The following is an 11,564-nucleotide window of genomic DNA, read 5'->3' as shown; positions in this document are numbered from 1 at the left end:
GTAAGCCCTGCTGCAATCCTGTCGTCTGCTCCAGAGCCCTCACTCTTTCCAAACCCCACGAAAAGTTTCCCGCGAAAAATCGTAGGCGGATCAACTCACAATGCCGCAGCTCTGCTTAGTTAAAAGAAAATTATGCCCGAAAGATTCGATATAATCTAAACAAAATGAAAATTCAAAGTACTTGTTTTAGAAGCATATAAATGTGATGAAAGGGGTATGAAGATCCCCTTAAAGCTTTTGCTTAAACGATAATGCGATCCGAGAGATTAGCCATGGTTGTTTACTCAGCGCTATCTTATACGGTGACTGGATAAAGAGATACCGGGAAGGAGCCCCGCGTGTAAACAAAATGATAACGGATGAACGAAATGCTCGGGCACGAGGCCGCGTGAGTTGCTCCGGTGTCCGAGGGAGAGCTATTGATATCTTCCGTAGATATTAAAATACACCAACTAGTCTCATTGGACAGACAGCTTGTGGCTGTAAGCCATTTGTTTCTGAAACTGCTATGACAAACGATACAGGAGATATGATTGCTTTGTTCACAATTTATTTCCTTTTTTTTCAAAATCAACAAATTACAAATAAAAGAAATGAGAAAGATTATTTCAAGAAAATCCAAGAGAGAAAATGTGAACGAGTTTATAAGATTTTTTTTTCAAAACTTGGCCACGATTTTTAGTGCGTTGTTATAAAAATTATATTTCAATTATTATATTCATTGAAATTGATAATAAAAATATTTGCTCGTTTTTTCAGTTTCGAAATATTTTCCAAAAAAAATATGGTGTCTCGAAACTACGAACGAAACATGTATTGTCATCATATGAAAGCAAGAACAAGAGGTGTTTACTATAGCTACACCATGGAATATGAAAATAACACAAAATATTGTGGAATAATAACATTGGGTGATGAGCTAACTCCTGAAGCTAATTACGTTGTGAAAGTCGGTACGCTAATAGTAATGACCGATTCAATTTTGACACGACTGTTCATGCAATGTGTATTTAAACAGCAGACTTTTCATTATTATTATCATTATTTATTAGATTCGGTAACAAATAATAACGCACAATCATTTTCGAAGGATGTTCGAAAATCAAGAATACACTCATTTGTCTACCCCCCCCCCCTGAAAAAAATACGAGCGAAGAGACGTATACATTTTTGCCTACGCTCTTTTTCAAAGTCAAGAATAAAGATTTTGGTGTGTACTAATTCCGTGAATTCTTAGAAAAATAATGAAATGATATTAAATATTGAAAACGCCAGAAAGCTACAGCGCCACCCCCCCCCCCCAAAAAAATCACCATCATCGTAAATGATTTTTAAATGAGAAAGTCAAAAAGGGGCCTAAGCTTTCGATCCTAGCAGAATCTTCGTCGGAGGCAAAATGACAAACATATAAAGTGGAACAACCATAATATAGACCACAAACAAGCTACAGCAACGCTAGAAACAAGGAGACAAAAGGGGCATTAGTGAGTAGAGAAGACCAATCAGGTTAGTGAAGGGGATGAAAGAAAAGGAGTAGGCAGACACAAAGGGAAGTTAGTGTAAGTAAGGCCAAGAGGGATTAAGATAATGAGGCAGGCAACATCAAACAGGATCTGGAACAAAACAGTGATAGAGGGATGAATAACTAGAGAATTAGTGAGAGGTGGGTCAAACAGGTTACAAAGAAAGGCATAATAAACTGGTGCATAAGAGTGGGGGGGGGGGGGAATGTTCACACATACGGCAACATCACTTTAAGTCGACCATGTGCCCCACCATCTCAAGTGTCTTCTTCCTTGACATCTTTGAAGTGACATGAATCTGGTTAAAGGTATTGTTTAACTTTGTGAGCAGCCGATTTAAAAAATTCTCAAACCAAGATGAAACATGTGTACAAGTGCATGTATTCGAACTAATAAACCCTGAAAACAACCATTATTGAGAATGAAAAGCTAAAACTACAAGGCAAACCCCGATTTTGTAAATAGGCGTCTTATAGACGCCTAAATAGTACACATAAGTGTATGGGATGAAATTAAGATGGTGTTTTCGGTCACTTTATGTTTCAATTTTTGAAGCACTAAATAATTATTTTCGAACGCAATTTTTTCTGGGCTTCATTTTAGTAACATATCACAGACACAGGTGACAAGTGTGACCTTCTAGCTCAGATTTTTAAAAAGTCAAACCAATGTTAACCAATCACTTTAAGTACCATGATGAGATGGTATATTGTGAGAACTGGCATGTACGGATCCAGTATAGGGGGGGGTGTTCGGGCGCATCCCGTATATAAAATGTTTGAGGAAAAAATGGCGCATCCTGCATGTAAAATGCGTTTAATTAGGGCGGGTGGTTTTAGGTATGCGGGAAGAGGTGGGTGGGTACGTGTATAGTGTGTGTTTTTTCTCATTTTTTAGGGGGGGGGGGCAAACAGATTTTAACTGATGGACTTGTTTTTGCTCGACAATTTTTTTCCAAAGACAAAGCGACTAGTGACTGGTTACCTATTTTCCCCCTTTTGTGTCTGACAAAACGACCTTCATTTTGGACTGACGACCTATATTTTGTTTCTGTTTTTATTCTGCAGACGAAATTCTGTTTTATTTGATATGCGTGTGATCCCGTTTAAGACAAACGAGCTTCATCTTTAATAGACTGATGACCTATTTTTGTTTTCGTTTCTTTATGCAGACGAATTATGCTGCCTTTTGATTTGCGAGTCTGAGGAGTCAACTATGTTAATGACAAAACCGATTCGAGCGATATCCATTTTTGCTGAAATTGCAGTTTGAAGGTGGACAATAATTTCAAATCGGAATGGCGTATTAAAAACGAAACTCCAAGTGCACCCATTCGGCAAACAGATGGAGGGGGAGGGGGCTTTGGATAAAGGGTGGGGTTATCACCGAATGCGGCGCGACACTGCCCGACATTTCGTTTCAATTTTTCATTTTCCGGCAAATCCTCTTTTATCCGACAATTACCATCGTAACAGTGCCTCTCAGCCAATCATAATCTAGGAACGATGTCAGATCTGACAACTTGTCGGACAAAACTTAATGATGAAACACTGCCCAGGATCGCCCTGTTCTAGTTCTTTGGAACTGCCAGAAAACCATCCTCAGTAACCGAGTAAACCCTGTCTCCATTTACTCCACCTTGGAAGCTCCCCCTTGACGATGGATTATTTGGCGTCGTGCTATTCTTCCCTCCAGAGTTGGACGCCTGCTCATCGTAAATGACGCTGTTTAAACGTGAGATGCTTGACCGTTGAGTGGAGGAAGCCCTTGAAAGCCTGGATTGTACTTCAGCTCGGAAGACCCTTTGAATCAAATGAAAAAAAATATTGTAGACTTAGTATAGAGTTGTCATGCTTATGAATTTTGAATAATTTTGATTCAACAAGATTTGATTTAACTTTATTTCCGCAAAAATATACATTTGTGTAGGTCTACAAACAAAATCATTAACATTAGAATAGCATTTTATGTGTCAAAAGAAGCACAAAGATTAGATAAAGAAGAATAACAACCGTAACATAAAATACGAGTAAGATTTTTTTTTTCTTACCTCCGTCTAAAACAGCAAGCGGCTATAACACCTAACGACACTGCGATGACAAGAAGAACGTAGAGCACTATGAGTGCTATTATACCAGGACGACCAAGGTCATGAGAACTTGCGTCTAAAGAGAGAGAGAGAGAAGAGAGAGAGGGGGAGAGAGAGAGAGAGAAAATACAATATACATAGGCAGAGCGGTGGTGATGTATATTACAAGCTGATTACTTTAACACATTGAAGAAGATGATGAAAAGGAGGATGATGGCGATGATAATGGTGGTGATGATGATGATGGTGGTTACGATGAATATGATGATGATGATGACAATATTGGTGTTGATGATGATTATGATACTGATGATGATGATGATTATGATGTTGATGATGATGATGATGATTGTTATAATGGTATGGTGTTCAAGAAATGTGTAGATGATGATACAGGTACTGTTGTTGGTATGGAAAGTGATGACAGCCGATAAATATTACTGATTAATTAATAGATATATGAAATGATAGATGGAATGATTTGTTGATAGGTTGACTGATTGACTGATTGATTGGTGATCGATTAAAATGAAGATTTATAATAATGATTTGTTCATTGATAAGGTGGTAAATTAATTGACCGATCGCTTTATTGATTTATCAGTTGAGTGATACATTTTAATCAATTAATCAACACGTGAATTATTTAAATATAGTCTGATTTGTTTATTTACGCATGGTATGCATTGCGTTGACCTATTCATAAACGAATGTGAAAAGATCACATGAGCCAAATAGATAAATAAATAAGTAAACGAATGGTTACGTAATATACCACCACACATGTGTAATTCCTTTTTTGCTATTGTTTGTGATTATCATACAAACAAAATACCTCACCAACGAGTCTTCGTTATCAAAACACGATGTCTTGTATTTTATATATTGTTAGTACTCTCTTCATGTTTCTCTCCTATCCAGTTCTCTCTTTCCCACTCTGTTTTTCACCACTCACTCTATCTCTCTTGCTCTCCTTTTAACTTTTATTTGATCTTCGCATCATTGAATGTATTCTTGTATAGCCAATGTATAATTATGTATCTTTGTATTTTTCTTGGAACATCGTTCCCAAGCTCATAGGGCTTTTGATGCTCCACTCATGTATATATATAATATGAATGATTATACTAATGTGAATATTATGTAATCTTGAAAATGATGTATAATATATATATATATATATATATATATATATATATATATATAATATACATTTATATGAATAAAATCAAGCAATAATACGAGTTTAATGGTACACGTACTGCATAACCAACCAACAATTATTTAATGATTGCGGAAATGTTGCCCTCCAAAACAAAACAAATCAAAATAAAAACCTACCTGATGTCAAAATCGCCGTAGTCGAGAACTCGTAATGCCTTTCCGTTAAACCACCGTTGAAAGAAGCCGATGACGACGACGATAGAACAGGTGATGGCAATGAAGATGACGATATTGATGGTGACAATGATGTTGATGATGGAGGTGACAAAAACAGAGTACTTGAAGAGTCAAACTCTATTGATAGATGAAAATAATTGTCCTGCCCGATTATTGTCATATCATGATCCAATTATTTTTAATGACAAATCACAATTAGGCCTATATCAGCCTTTCGTCTGAGCAAGGGTAATTGTGCTTTTTTATTATAGACAGCCTGGGATTCTTAACGTATTTATACGCGTCATACTATTATCGTCAGTATAACCATTATGCATAATATTACACAGTAAAAATGCTGTTTAGAACTTAATACAACCTTATTTACTACATGAATCCTGCAGGCAGAGGTCGTTTAACAGTTTAAACAACATATCAAATTGATTGAGAATTAAACATTGAAATAAAAACTCAGTTTTTTAATATTTTAAACTCTCGTTGAAACTGTTTAAACGCCTACTCTATTGTTTAGATAGTAAACAGCGTTTTGTAAAAAAAAAAAATAAATGAATATATATAAATAAACAGCATTTTTACTGTGTAGTTTTTAAAAAGAATACCTACGTCTATAAATATGCTAATTACCAATATTCCCGAGCTTTATATGTCCTTTATTAAGAAAATAACATCAAACATACATATGAAATAGATTCCGTTGTTGGCTGTAAGCCCGCCTATGATAAGCTTTGGTAAATGGTCAAGAGTGTTATCTATAATCGAGTAACATTTAAATACCTGTGACAGTTGAACAAAATCAATCTTTTTGAGCGTTATTAAATTTTATAATTCATAATTCATTAGGTATTTAGCACCATCTTTCAGTAGTGATTTGTTTTGTTTATTTAAAGGCAATCTTCATTTAGGGTCTGCATGCGGAATAGGGCGAGAAGCTGCAGGCTTCAGCCCCCCCCCCCCCCCCCCCCCGACACACCTTTTCTCAAAACTGTGTATTTAAAACGTAAAACTTGATCTTTGAAGGTTCCATGGTTGAGAGAATAATGGAGGTTGTAACGGTAAACACCATGGCCCGTATTCTGAAGTCAGGTTTAAAGTTGTGGTTTAAGTATGGGAAGCCAATTGCAAAAGTATCAAATTTGTGTAATAAGTTGAACGTTTCTTATGTTTACTGTGCCATTTCCTGATTCATCGATGGTGAAGACAATAATCTATTTATACTTCCTAGACAATTATGAATGATTTGAGAGCCAAATGAGCTAAAATATGATATCTCTACTGTTAGTGATTAATGTAACAATGGGCTATCCATACTTAAACCACAACTTTAAACCTGAGTTTAAGTTGAACCTGCTATCAGAATACGGGCCCATGTATGTAGTCCTGAAAGGACTGTTTGTTATTCTTTCTTGATTGTATGTTAGCTCTGAAAAGAACTGTTAACTGTGTTACAGTTTTTTTCAGAGCTAACATACAATCAAGAAAGAATAGAAGTCCTTTTCAGGACTACATACATGGTGTTTACCGTAAAAACCTCCATTAACGTAAAACGTATCATCTGATTGTGATTTTGCGCGTGGTCGGTCGCTTTCGGATTACCCCCCCCCCCCCCGGGCCCCTTCTTTCAAAACCGTTCCACCCCTGTCATAATTCAAATGATTGCTCTATACCTCCCTTGCTATTTGTTGCTATTTTCCCTATTTCCCTTACTTACTAATCGTCCTTCCTTATCCCTCGGTGACACTGACCAACTTTCCGCCCTTTCACACGGCACCAAAATCGTAATTTGAATGATGATTCCAGTGAAAACAAATCCTAATGACGAAAACCAAACTAGAATCACGAACGCTAATCAGCGTTGTAGCGTTGTGGCCCAGATGATTAGTCTTCGGACTTTGAAACAGATGGTCGTGGGTTCGAATCCCAGCCATGGCGTAATTTCCTTCAGCAAGAAACTGATCCAGGGGGTGCTGCACTCAACCCAGGTGAGGTAAATGGGTACCGGTAGGAAGTAATTCCTTAAAAAGCTGTGTGCGCTATGAACGCCTAGCTTAGCCGGGTAATATAGGAGCGCCTTGAGCACCTAACAAGGTGGATATGTGCGCAATATAAATACCCTATATTATTATTGTTATTATCACAATCACGAATTCATATTCTACTCCGAATAAGAATTCCAGTTAAGTTTCACTCAAATTACGGTAAGAATGTTACGTCTGAAAGGGTTAATTGACCTCCAAAACGTAGAGGGGCGGAGCTTACGTGACCTTTCAAGCACTTCCGTATATAATACAATTGTCATGCACTCATCGTAGTTTCTATTTTTGCGATGCAGTGCTATGTTTGGGTTTGATTGACAGGTCACCAAGGACACAATACCGCCTTCTCTCAGAAATTCGAATTCAAATCACAGTTTTCGAGTGAACGTGTGAACGGTGCAATGATTCTAAAGACAAATTGCAATTATCACTACAATGATGATTCAAGGCTCTCGTGTGAAAAGGCCCTTAAATTTGTCATTGACTTACCTTTCATATCTAAAGGCCTTCCATTATTCCACATGCGAATGTTTAGCGGGAGCGCGTAAATAGAAAAGATGAAGTCAAACATACATACAATACATAAATAATCCAGTCTGAATTCCATTTCACGTTCCCATCGATCCAAAGATTACGGTGAAATCAAATTAGATACTGTGAACACATTTAAAGTTTGATGCACTGACAGGAAAACCGTTATGTTCGCGAAAAAAAAAATAAACGAAAAAAATGTAAGGAAGAAAAAAAAAGCTCAAAAGGTTTGTAAATTTGCAGTTGCCATTGCCCCCGTATCTGCGGCCTGTTCCATGTTATCAATAATCAATGATGCTTTCTCACATTGAGTCCAGAATTGTCATGATTGTCGTACTGAGTTGATAAATTATCGGTCATTATTTCAATATTGTAGAGGAGTCATTTCGAACACGTCAGCAAGTTGACAACCATATTCTTGCCAAAATTCATCAGTTAATTGCCAGTATAATGGTGACAATGCTTTATTTGTTTTCTCCTTCTTCTGACTTTTTTTCTTGCGGCTTGAGCTTCTTGTGTTGGTTTAGGATCCATCATTGTGTGATAATTGTCACGTTTATTGTGGGATGTTATTATAGCACTGGTGGCGTTCGAGGGGCAGGGTGGCCAGTGTCCTTCATGATTTTAAGAGTAGAGGAGCTAAGAGAAGAGAGAGAGGGGGTGGAAACGCGAAGAAAGACGGGTTTAAAGAGTCTATTTTTATATGTCGTTTAAATAAAACGCAAAATGTGGTAATACCCCTTTCAATGACTTATAGCAATAACTTTTTAATGCCATGACCGTAGTATGCGTCAGCAGTAATTAATTTACAAGGATTTTGCACATAAAAGCATCACTATGCTAATAAGGCAGTAGATTTTTTTGTAATTATACGATTTTATTTAATTATCGTTTTTACTTCCATTAATGAAATGGCTATAGTTTAATTTGTTACGGAGAACATAAAATCATCATTAGAGGGCAGGGATCCACCGTGGACCGTCTGATTGTGACTTTTTGCACAGTCACCACCCCCCCCCCCCCCTCCCCCCGACTTTTACTTAAAACCGTTCAGCGGTCCCGTTCATGCAGGCCTATAATTCCCTGTGATTCGTTTGGAAACCATTTCCATCATGCTTTTTGCAGATTGAAACTGAATCAAAAAAAAAAAAAAATAGATTCAGACATTTTATTTAAAAGAAATGCTAATTATATATACAATCGGGAAAAGGCATTCATTCTCACAATGTTTTTTTTTTGCTTAATGGTGTTGGACATTGTTATTATATAGCCGCCTCAGTTGTTGTGATAAAGAACAATACGTTTGAAGGATAGATCAACGTTCAATTTTATGACGTTAAGGGCGTTATTCCTGACGTGAAGCCTGATTCAAAGAAAAATAATGAATCAGAAATGAAAGAGACATATTATCATGCATGAGGGCAGGGGCGAATCCGGGATTTCCAAATGGGGGAGGCATTTGATGTCCCAGAGGAATTTGACAGGCCGGGGGGGGGGGGCCGGGGGGGGGGGGGGCACGGGCCGGCTGTGCCTCCCCCCTGGATCCAGTGCATGAGGGTGTCGATCCGGGGGGGGGGGTATGATGGGAGGATATACCCCCCAATATTTCGGGTGGGGGATGCCCTGCATTATCATCACCTAAATAATTTATCGTTGAACACTATAATATTCCAATATGATGAATCATGTGGTCGACACGTTAATATTATTATTATTATCATAATTATTATCATCATTACTATTATTATCATCATCATCATTGTCATTATCATTATTATTATCATTATTATTATCATTATCATTAACATTGTCGTTATCATTATTATTAATGTTATTATTATTATTAGGATTATTACTATATCATTATTATTATTATTATCATCATGATTGCTATTATTATTATAATTGATATTATTACTTTCATTGTCATCATTATTGTTATTATTATCATTAGTAGTAGTAGTAGTAGTAGTAATAGTAGCAGTAGTAGGAGTAGTAGTAGGAGTAGTAGTAGTAGTATCAGTGAAGTTAGCAACTTTCGCATCTGTTGCGCATAATGAGCGCTGAAATTGTTTTACTCGTGATTTTCACTTATGTTTGTAGCTATTTGAATGAAAAACATTCTTTTCGAAAACTGTTACAAAAAAATGGATGAAAAATAAATATTGAAAAGATCCAGGGGTAAAATAGAATAGAATAACATGATTATTCATATTTATGTTTTTATATGACATTATATTTTTGAAATCTACACCTCTCCACTGCGAAGCACGAAGGTTTTCTTCGTTTTTTTAACCATGTGCACCCTTTGAAATAACACTTTTTTTGCGTTAGTTTTTTTATTTTTTTTTAATTTATGTTCATGATATAAAATGAGTATAAGAAATGAGAAATGAAATTTGAAAGAGTGTATGAACATCCATGAAAACGGCCTATAAGAGTCCGCAAAAATTGTTTATTTTAGGTCAATTTTTCGAATAATTCAGGACAAAGCTATATAGCATGATACTTCAAACCATGTTCAAACTTAGGTCTCAAAGACTAATCCCCGCCCCACTGGCATACAGAAGTGGGGTTTGGGGCTATTGATCCCCCTCCCCTTAAAGAAAGAAGGAGAAAACAAAGAAAGGAAACATTTTTTTTAAATATCATGTCAAAATGTATCACAAAATTAAATTTTCTATTAAGATGGTCAAACTTTTTACTTTAGTGCTCGCAGCTTTTTTATAACTAAATTTGGCCCTTTACGCCATATCTCGCTCCTTAAAAGAGTAGGCTTTGCAATGCCAATGACACCGCCCCCTAAACTAAATAATAATAAAAAAAACCTCACAGAGAATGATTTTTTTTTTCGGTCAACCCCCCTCCCCCGCCACCACGAACACTGGTCGACACCAATGGTCTCATGAATATTTACCAAAAGAACACATTTTACCGTGAATGTATAACTTTAAGTTTTCCCTCTTTTTTCTCCATGCAGTTTTCCCCTTTCGCCCCTTTTCTTCATATATGCAGTTTTTACGATAACATCAAGGTTGCACGAACCTATTTACATCAGGGAGGTAAAAGATACTCATTTTTTTTACTCTCGTGATACCACCAGAGTTGTCTGTGTTGGGGGGGGGGGGGGGTGGCCTCCTTCCCGGGCCTCCGGCCTGGCCCTAACTTATATTATTTTTATAACATTTAATTTAATTTATTCTTTTATTGGTTTCTGCAACACTTTTTCATAAACACATTAACAAAGAAAATACAATAACAATATACATATAACTGACAAGCAAAACATTGAACAAAATTGCATTTTTAGAAGGTTGCAGGGGTTGCCACTATAAGTTAAGCTTGACTGCGTGGCAACCCAGAAAACAATAATTATTATTCATCCTACATAAATTATCTTAACGTAAGGCATGCAAATCTGTAATTGTGTTTATTTCCAAGAATTTTTTTAATTCAGCATTAACTTATAATTCTGCGGTTGTCTTTATTTCTGTGGTTGCTTTTATTTCTGTAGTTATCTTTTTCTAAAGTTTTCTATTATTTTAAAAATTTGTTTTATTTGCGAGATTATCTATTTCTTAACGATGACATTCATTTGTAAAACATACTGCTATTTCAATTACGACATTTTTTTCTGAATGAGTCTTATATTTCTAAAATCTTTTTTTGTATGATTGAATAGATTTATTTCTGAGTTGTCTCTTATTTCTCAATTATATCAATTTCTGGTTAAATGTTTTTATTTCTAACTTATGTACTATTCGTCTAAAGTAATGTATTCATTTCTGATAGTTAGATTTCTGAGATACTACTTTTATTTCTGAGGAATTTAATTTATTTCTAATAAACGGCATTTTTTTTCTGAGAGACCATTTATTTCTGAAAGACTACCGTATTAATGAGATACTACATAACATCCATTTCTGAGACTTTCTTTATCTTTTGGCTAGCTGCCCTTAAAAGGCGAAAAAAAAAAATCCATTACAA

The 11,564-nt window shown here is 36.1% G+C and overlaps 1 protein-coding gene across 1 annotated transcript; it reads right to left on the bottom strand.

Annotated features, from left to right (window-relative positions):
* Window positions 1-535: 535 nt before the first annotated feature.
* LOC129267795 (uncharacterized) lies at window positions 536-8,142 on the bottom strand. Its single transcript, XM_064104304.1, has 4 exons — window positions 7,536-8,142; window positions 4,954-5,130; window positions 3,574-3,688; window positions 536-3,325 (listed from the first exon to the last, which is right to left on the bottom strand). Exons 1-4 carry the CDS (start codon window positions 7,651-7,653, stop codon window positions 3,094-3,096), a joined length of 642 nt encoding a protein of 213 aa, XP_063960374.1. The 5' UTR covers window positions 7,654-8,142; the 3' UTR covers window positions 536-3,093.
* Between the last annotated feature and the right edge of the window lie 3,422 nt (window positions 8,143-11,564).

This window comes from Lytechinus pictus, chromosome 9, assembly GCF_037042905.1.
Source record: "Lytechinus pictus isolate F3 Inbred chromosome 9, Lp3.0, whole genome shotgun sequence".
Classification (NCBI taxonomy): Eukaryota; Metazoa; Echinodermata; class Echinoidea; order Temnopleuroida; family Toxopneustidae; genus Lytechinus; species Lytechinus pictus.
The sequence above is the reverse complement of the archived record's forward strand: the minus strand, read 5'-3'. Positions and strand labels throughout refer to the sequence as shown.